Source organism: Brachycentrus maculatus, unplaced genomic scaffold, assembly GCF_059751285.1.
Source record: "Brachycentrus maculatus isolate JH-2025_06_01 unplaced genomic scaffold, ASM5975128v1 h1tg000446l, whole genome shotgun sequence".
In the NCBI taxonomy this organism is placed as follows: Eukaryota; Metazoa; Arthropoda; class Insecta; order Trichoptera; family Brachycentridae; genus Brachycentrus; species Brachycentrus maculatus.
The window spans coordinates 121,504-144,376 of record NW_028281194.1 but is presented as its reverse complement, the minus strand read 5'-3'; the positions used below and the strand labels follow the sequence as shown (position 1 = coordinate 144,376).

At 31.7% G+C, this 22,873-nt stretch overlaps 2 protein-coding genes across 3 annotated transcripts; one reads left to right on the top strand and one right to left on the bottom strand.

The window, feature by feature from the left end:
- Positions 1 to 1,402: 1,402 nt before the first annotated feature.
- LOC148302485 (formylglycine-generating enzyme) lies at positions 1,403 to 14,745 on the top strand. Its single transcript, XM_088271555.1, has 5 exons — positions 1,403 to 2,121; positions 7,154 to 7,331; positions 7,836 to 7,995; positions 8,705 to 8,810; positions 14,628 to 14,745. The coding sequence occupies exons 1-5, from the start codon at positions 1,536 to 1,538 to the stop codon at positions 14,663 to 14,665; spliced, it is 1,068 nt and encodes a 355-aa protein (XP_088127681.1). The 5' UTR covers positions 1,403 to 1,535; the 3' UTR covers positions 14,666 to 14,745.
- LOC148302484 (traB domain-containing protein) lies at positions 11,746 to 19,958 on the bottom strand. Of its 2 annotated transcripts, none has more exons than XM_088271553.1 (10): positions 19,745 to 19,958; positions 18,427 to 18,702; positions 17,102 to 17,179; positions 15,944 to 16,104; positions 15,468 to 15,592; positions 15,144 to 15,270; positions 14,662 to 14,798; positions 13,952 to 14,103; positions 12,901 to 13,009; positions 11,746 to 12,788 (listed from the first exon to the last, which is right to left on the bottom strand). In XM_088271553.1, the coding sequence occupies exons 1-10, from the start codon at positions 19,863 to 19,865 to the stop codon at positions 12,674 to 12,676; spliced, it is 1,401 nt and encodes a 466-aa protein (XP_088127679.1). In that variant the 5' UTR covers positions 19,866 to 19,958; the 3' UTR covers positions 11,746 to 12,673. The 2 variants fall into 2 exon arrangements, with proteins under 2 accessions (XP_088127679.1, XP_088127680.1); XM_088271554.1 differs by having other exon boundaries at positions 18,427 to 18,684.
- Positions 19,959 to 22,873: the final 2,915 nt, after the last annotated feature.

The following is a 22,873-nucleotide window of genomic DNA, read 5'->3' as shown; positions in this document are numbered from 1 at the left end:
GACATAGGTACATGGTACATAAGGTGACCATTTTATTAAATTTTTAAAACAGGGCGTTCGGCCAAAACCCTACAGAAGTTTATTTTTTTTAAATCTGACTGACTGTCTAAAAAAATATTGACAGAGAATTAGATGGATTTTTTTCATATGAAAGGCCGTTGTGTTGGAAAGCAAAAGTTCGTTGTTGGTTTAAAAAAAAATAATCAGGACAATGTACACAAAAGCAGTAGGCACAGTGGACCGTTACATATGGTCACCATACAAAGAACAAAAGATAATATTTTTGGTGGGTATAATTTAGACCGGGTAGTTACGCCGAGCGATTGGAATATTATCTAAATATTATTTTTTCGTGCATTATAAAATCCCTGTATCCTGTATCTGATTCTGAATTAAAATTACGTCCAGAAATAACAGGAATATTTGAAGGTCGTGGGTTCCTATTTATATGGTACCTTTATGGAAATGTGCAAAGTAAAAATGAAAATGAAAAATATTTTTACTTGAGTAAATAGGTATATCAAGATCCTTTAAACAAGACTGTAGTACAATAAATACATTAACGTGAAATAAATTTACATTAAATGCGTGAAATAAATTAACCCATGATAGTTATTAACTATAAGCAATTTAACTGTAAAAAGAAAATAAATTGAAAATTGTAAAATCGTTTTATTACCTTTGTACATTTTTCTTTGATGTCCTGTTCATTTTCAAAATTATTACGAACTTTGGAAGCACTGGTTATTTTTATATTCTCACTAGATTTATCTAAGTCTAATAAGCAATCTTCAGACTTGGAGTTTCGTTTACATTTTTCGTCTTTAGTGGCAGTCTTATTAGTTTCGATAATTACAGATACATTTGGTTCCGAAGTAGAATTTTTAATTGTTTCTATTCCAATTGAACGGAATCTCCATCTACTTGTCATTGGCGATGTAGGCGTAGACTTCACGTCAGTTTCGATGTCAACTTTCGATGATAGTTTACTTTTTATCTCAGTAATCATTGAAGATTCACTCATGTTTACAAGATATCACAAATTGGTACAAGCACAAAACAGAAAATTAGGCTGTTTCAGTCATAAAACGTTCAAATTCTCGCGTTAAAAAATCAACTAAAGTAAGCGGCGTGTTTTAAAAAATCGATATTTGTCCAACCGCTCCTCCGAACCATAGACATAAAATTATTTACCACTGATCACATGTTGGGTCGTTTATGAATGAAGTTCGTGCGGATACTAAAATTGTATGGTGGCAGTATGTAGCAAATATAAAACGGTAAGTATAGATGGTACAAATGGTTTCTTTATAGATATTTACTTTTTCATAAAGTGCTTTCAATTTACATTATTTTATTGTTATTCTTAATTTGTCAGTGTTTTGGTAGCGTATACATACTTTACTTTATCAGCTGTCAAATTTGACAAAAACGAAGGTGAATAATTGAACTTGCCGGTTTGTGTACTTACAAATCTTCTACCTCGTTTTATAAATTTTCCCGATTATTTAATAGTTTTTCGTAATCCTCATAAAATGACTGCTGTGTATAATTTTCTTGTATTCATATTTTTACTCTATTTCATTTCTTCTATAAATTCTGATGAATCTTGTGGTTGTTCTGTTGGACGGACTAAGAATGAATGTGGCAGCGAAGGCAATTTAGCTCATGAAAAGTACGTAGGTAATAATGGAAAACACGAACAGTGTGGATATACAAAGCGGCAAGTATCAAGTGAAGAAGCAAATAAAATTGTGTACAGTTCCAGTAAAGACGAAGTGCTTGACAAAATGGTTCTTATTCCACAAGGCGAATTTACTATAGGTACCGACAAACCCGTTATAATTGCCGATCGTGAAGGACCAGCCCGTAAAGTAAAATTAAAAGCATTTTACATCGATAAGTTCGAAGTATCGAATGAAGATTTTGCTACATTTTCTGCAGCTAGTGGCTACAAATCCGAAGCTGAAAGATTTGGCGATAGCTTCGTATTCAGTCTGTTTTTAAATAGTACAACGAAAAAGGAATTAGAAGACTTCCGTGTATTGCAAGCTCCATGGTGGTACAAAGTATCTGGTGCTAGTTGGAAGCAACCGGAAGGCGCAGGTTCATCATTTTTAGGTAACTCTTACTTGTATTGTTACTCTAAAAATAAACCCCTTAAATAAATACAGTCTAACTCGGTTATTAGCAGGAAGATGGGACCGACTGACTTTGCTTGTTATAAGCGTTATTCATTATTTCAGAAAATAGATATTTGTATAAACATACCCATCACATAAAGTCAAAGTTTCTGGAATGGTCATATAACATAAATTGTCGCAATTCAAACAAGAATACACAATACACCCGTTACACACATATCATATTATTCTGTCAGTCCACTTTTTCTATAAAATTTGGAAAATCCAATGCTTTTTGGGTACAAAACCATTGTAACAAAGCTTCATCAATATTTGTACGATTCAATTTCCTATTTTTTTTTGCGTCCGTGATATTCTTTTCAAATGATGGAATAAACAAATTCTTATTTTTCAAGATGATAAAAACTTTTTGACACACTTCAACATTTTTCGCACCACATTCTATTTCACAAATAATTTTCACCTGTTGCGAGACATTTCCTCTTATTAGCTGACATGCTTATAATTCGAGGGTTAGTTTTTAACTGACCTTACAGTGGAATTGATCTGACATTCTCCACCTCGTAATGTGTATTATGCATTGTCCATGTAAGCATACAATATACAAAATGTGGAAACTATCGTAAAAAAAATGTAATTAAGTGCTGAGCTGCCGGCACTGGTAGGTACCGACTGACTTCACAAAGCTTGGATGTTTTACATGTATTTCAACCATACTTTTTCAATATTGTCTGCAAAAACACCAATTAGGTACTTAGTATCTTAACTATTGTCATTAATGTAATCCAATCCCAGGGGCATCTGTCTGGTAACTGCCGGGTTAGATTTTATTAGTATGGGTAAAAAATGTTGTTTTCAAACGATGGACACATTGACAGTTTTAAGATTTTTTGACAATATTTCGCTCACTCCTTTCAACAATGTCATATATCAAAAATCGTCAATTTTCAGTTATGCATGTTTTCGGAATGCCCAGAAAATGTACTATAACCCAGCAAAAGCGGCATATTTTTAACTTAATATTTACCCGCTACAGGCCAGAAAGTGTTGTTTTTGCATTTTGAAGCAAAGGTATTGTTTAATTATTTTTTTAAATTTACTAAATATTTTCAACGCAAGACTCATGTTTGTCAGATTCAAAGTCGGGTTAACAAAGCTACTTGTTTTAATAGGATATGCCCCCGTCAACTCCGACAGCGAGTCTGAGAAGGATGAGTTTTGGTTGAATGTAATGAGTGTGATGAATGGAAAAATGAATAATGAAAAGGTAATTCTGGCCGGTGATTTGAATGGCTGGGTTGGTACAAGGAGAGACGGTTTTGAATCAGCGCTTGGTTTGTATGGAGATGCGAGAGTGAACGATAATGGGAAGAGATTGCTAGAGGTGTGTCTGGAATGGAATCTCTTTGTGTCAAATACTTTTTTTGCACACAAGGGAATCCATCAATATACTTGGGAGAGATGTGATGAAAGGTCTATTATCGATTATGTCGTCATTGACTCTAGATTGAGATCCGCCACAGTAGACACAAGAGTGTTCAGGGGGGCCGAAATGGAAACAGATCACTTTTTGGTGGTTTCAAGAGTGATTCTGTTCCAAGGGTGGAGGGCCAAAACGAACAAGGTGGCGGCTCCTTCTAGAGTCAAAGTAGAAAAGCTACTGAATGATGACATAAGAGTTAAGTTTGAAACAGACGTATGCAACAGGTTGATTGCGGAAGATGTAAATGAACTTAGTATAAATGAAATGTGGGAACATCTGAAAGGTAGTGTGTGTGAATCCGCAAAGGTAGTGTGTGGTACAGCGGTACAAGGAAGGAAAAAAGGCGATGCGTGGTGGGATGATGATGTTAAAGATTTAGTGAAAGAGAAGAAGAATGCATGGTTAAAGTGTTTGGCAGTGAGGAATAAAAGCTCCGCTGAGTATGAATCGGTTAAAAAAGTATACAAGGATTGTAAAATGAAAGTTAAGCAAGGGGTGAGTGAACGAAAGCGTTTGTTGAGGAAGGATGAAGGAGTAAAAATGACAAAAAATTACCAAGAAAATATAAAAATTTTCTGGAAAGAAGTAAAAAACTCCCGAAGTCTAAGCTTGAATGGATGTACGAAATCGATTGCAGCGAAAGACGGAAAAATGGTGACGAATGAAAAAGATATAAAAGAGAGATGGAAAGAGTATTTCGAGGAGGTGTATGAAACACATACGATTAATAACGTTAGTGACGTAAGTACATTTCCCCGAATATGTGTGAATGATGTTTCAAGAGAGATAAGTATGGAAGAAATTAAGAATGCCACTAAGTCTTTGAAAAATGGAAAGGCTCTAGGATTCGACAATTTTGCCGCAGAATACGTCAAGAATGGTGGCGAAATAGTTCTCACATGGTTGCATAGGCTCTTAAACCGTTGTCTGGAGGAGAGTTATACTCCGGTGGATTGGAGAAGGGCAGTTATAATGCCTCTCTACAAGGGTAAAGGTTCTAGGGTGGAATGTGGGAACTATAGAGCAATCAGTCTATTGAGTGCTGTTGGCAAGATGTATGGTCGAATCCTTATTGAAAGAGTGAGAACCATAACAAAGGACAAAGTGTGGGATGTCCAGAGTGGATTTATGAATGGGAGAGGATGTACGGATCAAATTTTTGCCTTGCGCAACATTACTGAAAAGTTTTTGGCCAAAAACCAAAAGCTTTTCTGTGCTTTTGTGGATTTGCAGAAAGCGTATGACAGAGTTGATAGAACGAAGCTATGGAAGGTGTTATCTGAGTATGGGGTAAGCAGTAAACTTATCCACGGCATAGCATCCTTGTACGAGGATAGCACTGCATGCATAAGGGTAAGTGGTTCATTTTCATCCTGGCTTAGCATCTCTAAAGGTGTTAAGCAAGGATGTGTAATGTCACCGTGGCTGTTTAACCTATACATGGATAATTGCATGAAAGAACTGAAAGATTTAAATATTGGAGCCAGAATGAATAATTTGACTGTCTGTTGCCTTTTGTATGCTGACGATGCTGTTCTTCTTGCCAATAGCAGAGAAGACCTGCAGGCGTTGGTGACAAAAGTGTATAATGTGTGCAAGGAAAGTGACTTATTGATGAATGTTAGCAAATCCAAGATTATGGTTTTTGAAAGAGAAGAATGCAGATCTGAATGTGAAATATTAGTAAACGGAGAGATTCTGGAACAGGTAGATGATTTCGTGTATTTGGGTAGTATGTTTTCTAGGGATGGAAAGATTGATAAAGATATAGAAAGGAGAGTGAATGCTGGGAACAAAGTGAACGGTGCACTGAAATCAGTTATAGCAAATAAAAACCTATCAGCGGAAGCTAAACTGGCAGTGCACAACGGAGTCCTGGTTCCAACTCTAATGTATGGAAGTGAAACATGGAGTTGGCAAAAGAAGGATGAAAGTAGACTGAATGCAGTCGAAATGCGATCTCTCAGAAGAATGTGTAACAAAACGATGTATGATAGATGTGCGAATAGTGAAATAAGGAAGGAATGCAAAGCTGAGATAAGCATTATCGATAAAATTGAGAAAGGTGTGTTGAGATGGTTTGGACATGTAGAACGAATGAGTGAGGAAAGAACGGTAAAACAAATTTATGAGGCGAATGTTAGCGGGAAAAGAAGCAGAGGAAGACCGAGAAAAACATGGCACGATCAGGTATGCCAAATACTTGAAAGTGGTCAGGTTAGGAGTCGTAACAATCGGCGGGTATGTATGAGGAGATGCATGAACGTGGAAGAGGCGAAGAATGTTTGCAAGGACAGAGTGGTGTGGCGCTCTATTCTCTCTGCCTACCCCTGCGGGGAAGCGGCGTGATGGTTAGTTAGTTAGTTAGTTAAATATTTTCGAATGGAGAAAAAACCTTCAGGTTTTACCTAAAAATATATGTTGCACAGTCAAAAGCTCAATAAGTGGTTTGATATTTATTTTTAATACATTTGATTGTATTTTTAAACTTTAAAAATGATCTTCTGAAAAATCAAGTTTTTTGATTGATGACGCTGTTGAAAGAGTGAGCGATATGTCAACTAATGTTTCCTCATTATATCCGAGATCACGCTATTTCCGTGGTCTTCATAACCTTAGTTCGACACATTTACTTTAGTCAAATCAATTTGCTACGTCATCCTGGGTAACTTCAACCTCCTGTACAATTGTATGTATGTATTCAATGTAACATGTGCAATTGTCATACTTCTGTCTTTTGTCTGAAGCACAACAGTTGTGCGCTTAATGAGAAGCTCAATGGGCATCTAAATAATTCTCGTCTCCATGTAAATATTTGTATGGTAGGGCTTAGTAGATGTAAATAGCAATATTAACTAGCAGTAGTTTTCATGTTTAAATACTTTTAATATTCTTTTAGCAATTGAAGTTAACAAAACATATACAATGGGCCTTTAGTTATATATTTTATGAATTTTACTTTGAATATACTTTTTCAATAAGAAAATTAAGAAGGGACGGGAGAAAATTAGTAAGCTGTTAAATTAGGTAACAACACAATTTTTACTAATTTATTTTTTTACAAAAATGTTAACAAAATTAGTATATAATGTGAGTGGTTATATACTAATTTTATTAACATTTTTGTAAAAAAATAAATAAGTAAAAATTACTAACCACAAAGTAAATGCTTTAAATATTAATAATATTGTGAACACAATTGTTTATGCCATAAAAAGTTTAGGCTTAGTTCTTAAATGCATTATACAATTGCAAAGTCAAACCCTCGATACCAGTTTTGCAGTCAACCCCTTACCTAAGTATTATGCTTAGAGCTTTCCTTTTTCTTAAAAAAAAAGTTTTATTTATTTATTTATATAGTCGGATAGTGGGCTTGTAAAATTAAGTAAAAAATATTTATTTTGCTGACCAAGCAAGATAAAAAAAGTTACCCAGATCGATTTATTTTCCCCCTTTTTATTGCATTTTTTAAATAGTGCAATATTATCATCTGATATTCTGCTCTTCAAGATTTTTTTACTTTTAGACAGAATGTCTCATCCTGTCATTCACGTTTCATGGAATGACGCAGTTGCGTTTTGTAAGTGGAGAATGGAAGGTGGTAGATTGCCTACCGAAGCGGAGTGGGAAGTGGCGTGTCGCGGAGGCCGGAAGGATAAACACTATCCCTGGGGAGACAAGTTGATGCCTCAAGGAAAACATTGGTGAGGAAACAAATAATGATGTTATAATATCTGTTTCTAAAGAATCATAAATTCGAGACTCAAGATTTCCTCGCTGCCAATTTTTGTAAAGTAAACAGGTACCTCCGTACTGTAATGGTCAGAATGCTTGGCTACCATACTGGAGGTCCCGGGTTCGATTCCCGGGTGGGGGTTCAAATAAATATGTGATTTAACACTCTTATATTTATTTAATATTACCCTGAAGTGAGTACCTAATGGTACCTGAAGCGCAGAGTTGATCACCTTTCACCTTCAAGATAACATTGATTTTGTAGGGTCCAGTGCCCTATGCATCATTGAGTGAGGATAAGGGTTAGAAGAAGAAGAACAAACATAAAATTATTGAATATTTGTAATAATATTATTATATTCAACTTAATATTGGAAAACGAATAATTTAATATTTAGCTACACAGTAAGTAGGTACTGCGAGTAGAGAGTTCATATTAATTTTTTTAAATGCTATCTTTTGTTCCGTTACAGGACAAATATATGGCAAGGAACATTTCCAGATGAAAATCTTGGTGGCGATGGTTTTCTCGGTACTGCTCCAGTGGACGAATTCCCGGCCAACAATTATGGACTTTACAATATGGCTGGAAACGTTTGGGAATGGACCAGTGATTTATGGACAGATATAAGGGTTATCTTTCTCTTTATTTGTTTTTATTTACCAACTTCTTCCTCTAAAGTTACTTTATTTCTCAAATTGCTTCCCGTGACAGATAAAAATGACAATAGTTAATGGAAAAAAAATCTTTTTCAACACAAAGTTAAGTTTTAATTCCAGTTTTATATTTACATCTTTCAATGTGGAATTGTATTTGATTCCTTTTTATTTATTTTTAATTAATGTATTACTTAGTAAAAACCACTTTTTCTTAAAATCTACTGTGACACGTGTTTCGATGCATTCCACATCATTTTCAAACACCGTATGTTGTGTATGTATGTACATACGGTGTTTGAAAATGATGCAGAATGCATCGAAACACGTGTCACAGTAGATTTTAAGAAATAGTGGTATTTACTAAGTAATACATTAATTAAAAATGGATAGATTTTACCACAAAGTGATTGCGGAATCAATTAATGAAACCATTTTATTTAGTCGGGATAATTTACCCTCGAGGTGATTGTTTGAGATATAAAATATTATGTATGTCTTCTGATGTAAAAGCGCTAGGTGTCAGATGTAAAAATTAAAATTGTGATAACAAATGTTTTTATTTGATATATTACTTATCTATTTGATTAATGATTAATCAATTTGATACATTATTTATCTAAATAATGTAGCTGTTCATGAACAAATATATCAATAAAATAAAAAAAACTAATCTTGTTTACAGACCAATGAAAGAGTTAAAAAGGGAGGATCATATCTCTGTCACGAGTCGTACTGCTTTCGGTACCGCTGTGCTGCTCGTTCCCAGAACACCGCTGATTCTTCCGCTGGTAATCTTGGATTCCGATGTGCATTATCAGCCGATTAGTTTCCAAATTCTACTATCGACATTGTTTTAGTTTTGTAAGAAAGAAGTACAACGTATATTATTGCAGGTAAAGCGTATTAATTCCAATCACGTATGTATTTATTATATGGATATGGACCTACATTCATTAAATGTACAATCAATGTTGACTGGGAGTCGTGGGCTAGAGACAGAGGTGGATGGAGAAACCGTGAACGGTTTTCACGAGGTCTCTGCGCGCGGCTACCGGCACAACAGTCTGTGCTCGAAAAAGAATTTAGTCCAAGATTGGCATGTTCAGCCACATGCGCACTCATAGATAGAGCCCCACATGCTGAAGACGCACATCAATATAGAAAATAAGGAATCATCATACAAATTAAAGCCGACAGATAATATTTTACATTTAAATATTTATATTTGTTTTCACAAATCCTTTTTACTTAAATTTGACTTATTAACGAAAACTCCATAAAAAACATGCAGATATTTACCCCTTTTTATGTTCTACCATCATCCAGTTTAAATCGTCATATTTTCTCATTAATAACCATCGCTCTGGACGCTCGGGTCAAAAACTAATGGCGAAAACAGATTTTCACTGGATGAGAGTAGAATAGACTGACCTCTTGTTCTGGCATTTTCATTACTGGCTTAAATAAAAACAATTGACGAATATGGATTATAGTTGTGTTAGACTTTTCAATACCTCTTTGGGTTCCCTGGGTTAGTTTGAATGGGCATTGAACTGCTTATTACAATTTATTTGATATTAAAGGACACTGCACAGACACAAGCACCTGTGTTAGATATTATTTTTAATTAATTTTTTTTTTATACTATGTTTTAATTAATGCTTTTTTTTAAGATAACTGTTTTTTTTTAATGTACACTGGTTACAAAAATATGGTGAGAAAGCATTTTTAACACTTTTTAAAAATAATAATTTTATTTCTTAACATGATTTTAATTACAGACATTTTCCGGTTATTCCCTCTCATTAGATATATATTTTTTTTTTAAGAATTTTGAAAATTCAGTTAAATTAATAAAATTATTCAGTTTAATTTTAAGACTGTAAAATCACTTCTATTTCTGTTGACCCCACAGGAAATCGAACCCGAGACCTCCATCGTGGTTATTAAACGCACTTAGCCCTTCACTACGTAGGCAGACAAAAAAAAATTGTCAAATAATTTAAAAACAAAATAAAAAAATTAAGAATCAAAAACTGGAGAAAAAAATTGAAATCATAACTCAATTTGTTTGTTTCGCATAGTCTTTTCACTTATTGAATTTTTTTACTTTCCTTTATCAAAATTTGTGTTAGTAAAACAGTCAACGTACCATTCCAATATGCTATCACTATTGGTAATTGCGTTCGCCGTGTGCAGATAGCGCTACTATCGTTCCCAGTACGCTTTCAAAAGTGTGGCCCGAGTTGACTAGTCAGTTTTCACCTCGGTTGTACGTTAGTCATCAATAATATTACTAAGATGGACCGAGTGATGAGCTTAGGATATGAATGTATAACTCTCTTTTTTTTTCCTTCTCTCCCATGTAACAAAATGTGCATAATAAATGTGATGCATCCTTGAAATTTTCCTCTCCATTCTTGATTATCGTATCACCGCCCAAGAATGTTCACTTCAAAATTTTTAATTGTGCTCTTATATTTTGCTATATTTTGAATATTAAGACCTTCTTCTGCGTCGCTCTTTACTGCTGAGGGTGGTGACCATCCTCTCCCTTGTTCTTGTCTTTTGACAGGTTTTTGTCAGGGAGGAAAAAAGAGCAACCGGTTATATTCTGATGTAACCCTATTACCATTTTAAATTTAATACAGAAGAATATTCATACTAAGATGGGTGAAATTGTTTGAGAACATGTTATACAAAACAGACCGTGTCAATGAAAGCTGTCATAAGTCTGAAATACCAATAATTACTACGCTTTTCTCCATATAAGTTTTTAATTTAAGTTGCTCAAAAATGTTTCTCATGTAGATTGCTGTTTGCTATTTATACTCTATTTATTGACAACATGACAGTTTCTAAGTTAACTCGGTGTACTTACTTTCAACAGACTTTCATCATATTCAGACTGAAAATAGACTGACTAAGAGTACTTAAATTTATCCTTTATATCTTCATCACCCTGGTACATATTGTGGTTAGACATGTAAATGTAATATGTGACCGTAAATGTAGAAAATCTTACTTGTTAGCATGCAAATAGGGAATAAGTTTTTAAAATTATCATTCTGTATATTATTGTTACAACATACAAATACATTTAAAATAAAATCTTAAATGTATTTATGAAGCAGCAACTCAAATGAGATTTGTAACAGTGCAGTTAGAGTACCTCATGTAGGGGAATTGTCAACTACATACATACAATTAAGTGCATCCGCAAGTACCATATCGTATTATATATATATATATATATATATATATATATATATATATATATATATATATATATATATATATATATGTATGTATGTTTATAGTAAAAATATTTACATATACCTAAGTAAAATAATATTTTTTTAATCGTATAGTTTTTCTTTTACACACTGCATATAATTTTAATCAATTAACTGTTTTATGCATTTCTTACATATTGGTTTGTACTCATTTTTTTTCTTTCTATTTAATCTACCTATGACTTTGTTACAATTTCAACTTAACCCTTACTGGTCCAATGTTGAATCTCATTCGACATCGATTTTTGGTCTTAGGTCCCATGTCGGATGTTATTCGACATTTTTTGTTACTCGTATCTATTACAACAGTATGTGGAGCAGAGGACAAAAGTGTTTTTCCAATTGGAATGTAACTGTCTATGTACCTAGATAATTTTTTTTTAATTTTGGGGGACCGGAAAGGGTTAATAATAATAAATCCAGGGAATAAAAAACATATTTTTATTGGATATTGAAAAATACATAATTCTCGTAACCCAAGTGAGTAACATGTTTAAATATAAAAAAGAAAATATGTGTTTTTACAAACACATTACATATTATGATAAAAATACTTTTTACTGTTGAGATGGTGTGAATTATAATATAAAATATGTATTAAGAACAAAGAGTTTGATAATTTTTATAAGAAAACAGTTTGATGTTTTATGTTTTCACAAATTCATAATATGTAATAATAAAATAAAAATCTGCCCAATACTTTTTGTTTGATTTTATAATAGCTACAGCATACAGTCAACAGGCATTGTAAATATTGCGAAAAAATCCATAAGCTTAAAATGTTCATTAAATAGTTTTCTTTTTCAATTCAGTGATTAAAAACAAAACTTAATTTTTACATAAAATAGATTTCAAAATTTATGTTATTTTTATTAATATTATAACACTACCACCCATATGAGCAATAAATCTTTGAGGTTAAAAACATACAGAATTATTTTTTACAGTACATTATTTTAAAATTTATCTATAAAACATTTAAGAAAAATATATTTCAACTAATTTTGACATGCAGATTGTGTAGATATTTTCTATAAGGGAAGATTTTATATTGAAATATTAGTCATTTTCAATAACATTCAGAATGATTTTTTCCATTACATTCTTTTAAAATTCATCTGTTAAAACAATTATGAAAAATATATTTCATTATAATGTACATTGTGATGATATTTTATATTGCGGAAGATTCATTTTTGTAGTTTTAAGGCAGTTATTTTAAATAACATTCAGAATTTTTTTCACATTACACTATTTTCAAATTCTGTTAACATTTAATAAACATATATTTAAACTAATTGCAACATTTTGTATATTGTGATCTTTTACATTGGGTAAGATTAATTTTTGTAGTTTTAAGGTAGCCATTTTCTGGGTATCACTTTATATCCGGTAAAAATGATTAAGCCTACAAAAGCTAACTTAAAGGAAGCTTTTATGATTTTGCTGGACATTGAAGGAGGAGGTATTCTGAAAAAAAAATGCACCATTATGAAACAGATTAGTTTGATTCACTCGACATACCTTATCTAATATACATATACACAAGATAAAAATTTGATAAAATTTAGGAACAACTTACTTCATGATAGGAGGAATTTGTTTGGAAGTAACCTTGCCCCAGTTATCTAGAATTCCTTGAAGATGTCCAATGCCAACTACCCCGACGACTTTCATCGGACCATTCATCGCTAGAATTGTTACAGAGTTACATTGGTGGTATAAAGGTACTCTTCATTTAACGACCTGAGTTTTATTCCTACAACTAGGTCGTTAAGTGAGAAGTACCTAATTATTGTTTTGTTTTAAATAGGGATGAATGAAATTTATTACACGACAGAAAATAAATTTAAAAAAATTTAAAAGTGGTTATATATCTACGAAGTCTGTCACCTCAAAATTGCCATTTTTTTACTAAGAAAAACTTTAAAATATTTCATAAAAATGACAAAAAATAGTTTATTCAAAGTATTTATTGGCCCTCGCTAGCGACACATTTTTCCCATCTTTCTGGCAAATTATGGATACCCTGCCGATAAAGTTCCTCAGAAAGAAGAAGAAGAAAAATAACAATTAGATGCAAAAAATGCTTTTCTTTATTTCATATATGACGTCGCTCTTGCTGCCTATCATCCAATTCGTAAGGCACCCAATTTTTCGATATTTCTGAATCGTTCCTATGGTGTGCAAGCGCTTGGAAGTGGCCGGGCGAGAAACACCCAGATGCACGACGAGCAATTCTTGCGTCCAAAAGAGCTTGCAATTTGGTGTCCTCGGACTTTTTTGTTTCGATTTTACCTTTTCTGGTCGCTCAAGTCGAAATTCAAAACCAATATTGGAAAGTACTTCTCGATAAGGCATTGCCAGCGTAGATTATCACAGAAAAAAGTACTTTGCTGTTATGATGTTGATTTTAATGTGATTATTGTTGGCAGATATCAAACTTCCAAAAAACCTTTTTTCAAAATGACTCCGTTTGCACATAATGCCACCCATGAGCAAACTGCAATTCTGAGATTACAGTCTAGGTATGTATATACATATTATTATATTTTAATTTATGTCAAATTTATATACCTAGTTGTAATGCGCATTTTAGTGAATGGACAATAATTTCTATCTATTATAAATACCTTTGGATGCAGCTGCTATCTGCAAGGAATGCGTGAGATAGATGTCTCTCTCTCGGACAAAAACCCTTTCCAGAGCTGGAAAGTCTCCGGCCATCTCCGCTAACATTTCAGTAAGCAGGTCTTTTTGTTTACAGCGTTCTACCTCCTCTTTGCTATAGAACATTATTTATTGATATAATACAATCAGCACTTAGACAACATCTGATAACACCTGTGACCAAAACTCCTATAAATTTTATTTAATTATGGAAATTTTTATTCAAACCCCCCAGCATTAAATTTATTCCAGCATTTATTTGAAATATACATATTTGTAATCCTATGTTCTATGGTATGAAGTTGTCAGTGTTCTATTTCATGAACCTCTCATATATACAAAACAATACATCATGTTATTCAATATTATGTCGATTAATGAATAATTAATTCAGGAAAAAAAATCTAAAACAGAGTTCAATTTTATTTTAAATCATTAATGATATTGATTCATTAATTTGATTTTTTTTTAGATATTTTTTGGCTTTTGTCCAAGGAATCATATGAAAAAACCTCAAATTAAAGAAATCAATTCAAAATTCTCCTTATTAATCATTTTGTTTGTTAAAAGGATCACAAGTAGTTATGGTTTTTATTATTATCTTTGAGGTCCACTACATATTTAATTGTTTATTTTCAGAGGTCCGTGCGAGAGTGCCTGTGCTATTACTAACCTGATATCTTTAGTATGGAATAGGTGCCAAACGAGCCTACATGTTTGCCACCAGGTGAGAGCAGATAGGGCTCTATGCATAGTAATTTGTATGGGTCTGTCGCCAAAATGAATAATGCAATGTGGGATGTTCTGAACCTGTAAAAATAATTTCATATCAGCATCATCGAGTGCACTACACGGAATTTTACCGTCCGCCAGTCCGTTTTTTTTAAATAAAAGCGACTACGACAGTTTAGCGTGATCGAATTTACGCGCACCGTGATCACGTACCGATCAAACGCACCAATCTGAAGGAAGACGGCCAAAAGCACAAGCCAATCATCCGTTTTATCATGCTAACCGGACGGTAAAATTCCTGTAGTGCACAAGCACCCCAATGATTCCCATTGTGTTATAACAGCAAAAATAAAAAACTATTTAGACATATGTTTATTAATTCAAGAAAATAAATTCAATTAAATGGTTAATAATTCATCTTACTTCTTGTAATGCTATCCTAAATTCTCCACCCGGTGCCATCCCTAATTGTTTAGTGATATGCGCAGACATGTTTAGCAGTAGAATATACACAAAACCATTGAAAACACCATTTTGTTTTATAATCGCTCTGAAAATACAGTTTTTAATTAAAAATTATGTCTCTAAATACTAAATACAAGATAATTATGAAATAAATGTTTTCATAGGAACGGAAGAATTAATCATTACTGAAAGTAATGTATGGAGTATCGTAAATAATCCTCCGTGCCTTAATTTAAGTATTGCATTATGAAGGTGTTAGAATCACAAAAAAAAATTACTTACCGTATTTTTTGAAAATCTATATTCTTGGATTGTTCAAGGACAGTTTTTTCGTCCAACTCTAGAATATTTATCCTTTGTGCACATAATTCCACCATTACTATATGTGGCTGAACAGATTGAATGATCTACAAGTGTGAATGGAAAAATTATTATTAGGAAGTGAAGCAATTTGCTTAGTAATTTAAAAAAACACTTTTCTGTTGGGCGTATGTATGCAATAAGTGTTTTTTGTTGTTGTTATTAAAATATGTATTTTGTAAAAATTATATTTTCATTTTTGAATCCTCATATCTTAGAAAGTTTGATATTTTGTGATTGAATTTCTGTAGCGTATTCATCATGCCATTGATGTTTGAAAATTTATGCATCAACTATAAAAATATTTGAAAATATTCTTGACCCGTGTCTTGGTTTAGGTTTATTTTTTTGTTTGGCAGCATTATTTTTTTTTTAAAAAAGGTTAAATAAACACATACCTTTGATACATCATTTTGCGATTCTTTGCTAAAATGTGCAGTTCCTACTATGTAAACTTTAGCTCCGTTAGGATTACGCAAAAGGGTGACAGTTGGAGGCAAGTTATCATCAATATTGGCCACCTTCATATTCAGCCCGGCGCTCGGGGCAGGCTGGCCTTCTATAACAATAGAAACATTCTCCAAATAAAAGCTTATTTCAAGTCAAAATAACAAATCACTGAACAAGCATTACAAATAACCTGTCTTCTTTAAATATTTGACAATGTCATTTTTCGGTGTGAAATTATACAAGTATAACAAACATGCGTCAAATATACTGATGATACATTTAAGATAACACATAAAATCTTGACAGATTATTGCTGAGGTCCATGACAGAAAACATTGTGGGCATATATAGTTAAGCATTGTTTTAACAAAATTTTATGCAATTTACAAAATTTTCAATTTGTTTTTAAAAGGCAAAATGTTCAAAATGATATTTTAGTCTTTTGAAAAATGATTGAAATAATCTGTCAAAAAGAATGCTCTTGATTTAAAACAATTTCAATGGGTAGTTTTCAATGTGTGATTTGAATCAGGTTCCTACCAGTAAGAAAGCAAGATTCTATTTCGATCAATTGCCCAATATTTAAAACGATAATTTGGAAAATATGTATTTGAAAAATGAAATTAGAATAACAAAACTCTTGCCGTTATGTCAAGGAACAAGTCAAAAATCCTAGAGGTGTTGAGAGTCAAGAATACATTCCAAAGAAAACCATTTTTAATTGATTTCATTTAAAAATGGTATTCGATTGAAATCATACTGATATATGGCAAAATCTATACATTTTCTGCTGAAACTAGTCAAAAGTGAAATATTTAAATTTTAGAATAATATTCAATTATTATTTACTGATTATTTCGAAACTACAATTTCTGAGTAGTTACTAATTTATATTTACTGTTATATGGATCTTATAAGAAAGAAGTCGTTTATAATTTTAAAAATTATTTTACTCATGTGTGAACATCGTTTTTGATTATTATTATCGCAAATAAAGATAAAAATATTGCGATTCAAATGCATTTATAATAGTGACTTGAGTATTTATACAATACTATATACAAGAAAAATCAGTAAAATATTTTCAAATAATAAAAAAAACTTACTTTTGACCTGAAGAGAATCACTCTCATCTTCCTCCGTACTTTCCACATCACTCTGTTCTCCAGAGTTAAGGGAATCCTCTGAAATGAAAGTATCGCAAAATCATTTCACACAGTTAAATTCATTACAAAAGACAGGGTTGTATGATAAAACTAACTGTAGTTGAAGTTTCTTCTTTTCAGTTGCAACATTATAGCAATACTAAACTAGAAAGGCTCACTAACCCTGAATCAATATTACATTATGATGTAGTGCTTCAGCGTTACATTACTCTGAAGAATAGGGTGGTTGAAAATCAAATATTTTTACTTAGTAACTTCATTTTCATTTCAATAATTCAATATTGATTTATTAAAAGCCAATAAAAAAAATTAATGAAAGAAAATATTGCTTTCAGTATTATTTATTTGAGACTGCAATTATTCAATGCAAAGTTTCAAAAAGTTGCCAAAGACAATGGAGATCGAAATTTTGGGAAATAACTTGGATATTGGACACCATGCAATTCAACATAAATTTAATGGGACAAACAAGATTTTTAAGACAGTACTGACCCCTCTCCCTTTTCTTTGATATTGTTGAAATACAGCCCACATAGTAAAAAAAAATTGCGATTCAAAGTTTTCTATTGAATTTCGTTCTTATTAAATAAGCGAATATAAAATATACATGATATCTTGCTAAATATATTATCATAATAGACTCATTTGATGTTTTCATAAAAAAGGAGAAAACAATGATAGAACAGTTTATACTTCATAATATAACAGGGAAACCTTCCAAGTGCTGAGATTAAAATCTAAATAGAATTACAAAGTGAAAATTATTAAATGAGACACTATTCATACATTATTACATTGGTGAGAAACATAACAGTGTTACTCCGAGTATAGCTAGCTCAATTTACACAAACTCGCAGTTTTGCTATTTACTCATTCATTACTTGAAAATCCAAACACTATATGAGATCTCAAAAGCCCTATGAATTGTGGAATTTCTGGAAAGCATGGACAGGTCAGTTGATCACTTATAAGGGGATCTTGTTTGCGAAGAAAATTCTCTCTCTCACCAAAGGAATCTGCTAAATAATGTTCAGTTCAGCAGAGTAATGGTTATCTTTATTTATAATTTCATAAGTCAATATGAAAAAACTAAAATTCAAAATTGGTACTATTTTTTTTGACTTATGTTTACAAAGTTTGGTATGCCATTTTAATTTATATAAAAAAAATAGAACAAATCTTGACTACTATACTTTGGTTGAAAAATATGACTTCATAGTAATGAACTCGGCGATGTAAATATATTCTGTATATTCAATAATTACCAGTTATTATCATGAGTGAATCATCACTATCGGTCCTTTTGCGCTTTCCGCGGGACTCATCGTGAATCTGTTGGTCTTCCCCTTTCTCGTTACTAATAAAGCTCACAGAGTCAGAGGCGATGGTCACCTTCACATCTCCACCACCCTTCTTAAGGGGCGTGCTCGACTTGTCGTGAATATTCCCAAACAGGCTCTCTTCCCTCCCAGCTTCGGGGTTCTTACTCGATTCCACTCCATCACCATGCTGAGCTGTTAAATCTATGAGAAAAGATTTATCTGCAAATATTTTATAGATAAATAGCTTGATACGACAGTAATCTTATTTTTCATTGATATTAATCCTAATTAGTTATGTAATTGGAAACTCAGAAAAAAGCTCTACAAATATGTATACAGAGATGATATTGACATTAATTTTTTGGCATTTTTCCACCATGCTATTACGGTGGTGGTTATAGGGTTTGCATGGAAAAATATACTCTTGCCTTACAAAAGAATATGTAAAATAATTCATCTGTGAAAATTATCCCAAAAGCAAAAATCATAATAAAAACATCACTATTTTCCCTCTCCTGATATTTCTAGAATAATGTCTCTTGCCTTAAGAACTTGAGGATAGTAAATAATACATATATTTTGCTGTGGACGCCATCGTGGATAACCATGTTTACTCATGCTAGGATTGAAATTACAGTGGAAATATAACATGTTAAATATATTATCTTCATATGTGCACATATTGATTTCTAACGACTCTAGTCATTTTGAAACATATCCGTATATAAAATAAACAAATAAATTTGATTTTTACTGAATAGAAGTAGAGTTGTCTACACTACGTAATTCATGCATAGCCTTAAATCCATTGGAATCGAAACCCAGTAACAATTTTTGCCACATACCGATCCATTCATATTGTTACTCAAAGGATTTAAAACTGTTGATGCGTCATTTGAAAAATAAAACTCCTTAGATATACTTTATTGTATTTTAGATATAACAAATTGTTGGAAGAATAAAAAAGTATTTCAGACAAGTATTGTGTTCACAATTCATAAAACAATGAAGCTATCAGTGTAAGTGAAATAAATTTTCCTACTGAATAAGATTCGAAGATGCATATTTGACGGGAATTCAGTTTAAACATATATATAAATATGCGCAAAAGTGTCGATTTCAAATTATTAAGATGACGCAAATTATCTTGCCAACAGTTTTTACTGTTCATTGTTTGATGTCGTAATTTTACGCGTAAAACAAAATGAAATGAAAGTAAAATAAATTGAAATAATAAAAAAATAATAATGACAAGTCTAACCTCCGGTAATATCTGTCAGATTCCCACTCATGTCAAACGTAGAATCTCCACCAGTCAAGGTGCTGTTTGCAGTAAACATAGAAGTATCACTATCGGTCATTTGACTAAAATTGTGCGACATGATTAAAAGAATAATAATTTGCTGAAAATAAAAACCAAAAGCGTTCCATATGTAAAAGCTATCGCGATACGCTGCAAAACACAGAAAATAACCGAAAAATATTCAAGGTAAACATGACACTATCAGGATGGCCAACCTAATGTAAAAACCGGTAGATATGAATGAAAAATCGGTAGATTTTTTTAGATAAGTAGATTGTTGCATTTTTGTCTGTTTGATTTCCAATTTTCAGGACTTTTATATTATAATTATCACTTTCAAGATTTTTAATGCCCTTTTTTAAATTACCTTACGTCCGAGTGACTCTGAAATCTAGCTACGGCTTAATCACGTCCCTATCTTTATAAGTTCGCTCCATCTTTATAAGTTTTATAGCCTATTTCTACATGTGAATGCATTGATTATTTATGTTACTATGATTTCGTGTGATTAACGAGTGAAAATTTTAGGCAAAAACACTCGCCGTTTTTTAATGCCCAAAAGATGTGGTTGTAGGGTAGAAATAATTCCCATACGTTATATTATAAACATTTCTTAGTCGGTAGATTCTCTCGGATTTCGGTAGATATAGTTAATATACGGTAAGATTGGCCACATTGAATATACCATAAACAGTAAAATTAGATGTCCAGAAAAAAACACGATGAAAGATCAGTGAAAAATAACGACAATAATATAATATGAGTACCCGTATAATACAGTACCTACCTACCATACATGAGTTGCCTACTGCTATCAAAGTCCGGACAGTGGCCTTTCTGGGGCATGTGTTGGGAGAAGTGAAGTACGAGCTATTGCAACTCATCATAAAAGGCAAAATAGTGGGTCGAAGAGGTGTCAGCAGAAGTCAGATTTCTTGGTTCCAGAATATACGAGATTGAAGAGTTAGGAGGCTGTTTAGAGCTGCCCGGGAAAGGGGGATGACACATATTTTTAAGTGATAGTGATACAAAAAGGAAAAAACGTATTTATAGAAAATTAATCATGTATTTCACAAATATTTTTATGCTTCCATCAATGATTTTACGACAACATGTTTTGGAGGTAGATCTTCAAATCAAATGAAAGGATCAGGTAAAAAGGAAAAAGAACATAAAAACACGATAAGAATAGTGGGTAACTTTTGTGTATGAAATATTATTTAATACATTTAATAAAATACATCAAACAGTTTTTGTGGTATAAAGATACGTGAAAATAAAAATAATAAATATTTGAATTAAAAAGTTATTAGCAAGTTTTAATGTTTTTTCTTTTAATTAAATGTAATACATTTAAATAGAGAACGAAACAAAATGAACCTACTTAGCAAAAACAAAACCAAAAAAGAAACGATAAAAGAAAACGTAGGTAGTGAATAATATTATAAATTATATCCCTAACAATCGTAGGTAGTGAAAAATATCATAGTATAATACTGTAGCACAGAAATATTTCCATGACAAAATATTTAGGATTCATACCCAAATAAATGAGATTTTTATATACTCGTATAAATACTAAATATAAAAATGTTGTTTATAATACCAATACACACAATATGATTTTTTTTAATATTGTGTAGATTTAAGTGTTTGGTGAATCAATAGATCAATAGAATACTAAAATAGTAGAATCAATGGACCAATAGAATACTTTAAAAATGGTTAACGATTAATATACAAAATAAGAAGAGTTAAAAAAATGTACCCTTGTTATGTCAAACGTTTTCAAGTTGTGATTGTGGCATAATTTGTTGAAATTTGTTTGAGATGTATTGCGTGTTTGACATTTTCGGAGAGTTAAACAGCGTTTTTCGCTTATTACTGGCCAGAAATCGTTAAATAAATAGTCAATATTTGAAATATTAACAAAAATCACCTGTCAAAGTGAAGTTTCTTGAATGAGGGAAACCTAGAGCCATGGAATTTATCATATTTATTTCTATTCATTGTCTTCTTCGACTAATTACATGAAAAATAATGAACTGGTTATGCCTACAGTGGTTTTAAGCATTTGAGATACAGATCATTGATATTAGTACAATATTACCAATTGAAGCACCAATCAATGACAATGTAAATATTAAAGAAAGAAAAAACAGAATACGTTTTATGCAAATTTTTGATATGCTCTGTCTCTCTCATGAAATCTCTCTTATTCTTTATTTTTCAAGAAATTTCACTTTTATCACGTGTACGGTGCTCGGCCGTCCAAACTTAAAACACAGTAAGGGTAATTTTTTTGAAAACGATTCCTACAGGTATTTTATTATGAACATTATGAAATCTTTGATACCAGATGGTTGTTATTGTTTTATGCAGTTCGATATTTTTTTTATATTTTGCAGGAGGTACGTGCTCGTAAAATGTCAAACTTGCATCACGTGTGTTTATATTTACATTTTATTAGTAATCCAGTTCAGTGAACAAATTATTAAATTAGTATTTGTTTGTCTTTAAAATTAAATAATAAATTACTATCCATTTATTTGTTTACACTTCATATTCGTAAATATATAAATAATTATTTATACAATCATTAGATTATGAATATTTTTTTATAGCACTAATGTTTTCTGAAATATTTTGATTATTGAATTTCCATAATATTTTTAGAATAAACTTACGCACTAATATAAGCTAATGAGAATAATGTAAATATTTCAATTAAAAATAATGTTACGAATAGGAATGCTTAAAAACAGGTAATTTTATATTTTGCCCCTTATTGTTTACATGAATATCTTTTTAAATACTATTTTTATCAAATTATTTAGGTTCGTATATGTACCGTTTTAGGTTTATATATCAATAAAATATTTCTAAATTTTCTCCATATTCCGTTCAAAGGCACAGACAGCGTTAACATTATTTTGTAAAAAGCGCAGATATTTATTATTTCTTAGGTACCTGTATTGTATTGTGTTATATTGCACATACTTGTATTGTACTTCACACCTTAGTTTCTAAATAAAATGCTTCATAATCTCAGTTAAACATATCTACAAGTAAAATACATTAATATAC

Coding starts and splice junctions, on each gene's coding strand:
- LOC148302485 (XM_088271555.1), top strand. CDS start 1,536: ATGACTGCTGTGTATAATTTTCTTGTATTCATATTTTTACTCTATTTC. Junction 2,122..7,153: donor CGCAGGTTCATCATTTTTAG/GTAACTCTTACT, acceptor TTTTACTTTTAG/ACAGAATGTCTCATCCTGTC. Junction 7,332..7,835: donor ATGCCTCAAGGAAAACATTG/GTGAGGAAACAA, acceptor GTTCCGTTACAG/GACAAATATATGGCAAGGAA.
- LOC148302484 (XM_088271553.1), bottom strand. CDS start 19,865: ATGTCGCACAATTTTAGTCAAATGACCGATAGTGATACTTCTATGTTT. Junction 18,703..19,744: donor TCTGACAGATATTACCGGAG/GTTAGACTTGTC, acceptor AAATATTTGCAG/ATAAATCTTTTCTCATAGAT. Junction 16,105..17,101: donor TGATTCTCTTCAGGTCAAAA/GTAAGTTTTTTT, acceptor CTATTGTTATAG/AAGGCCAGCCTGCCCCGAGC.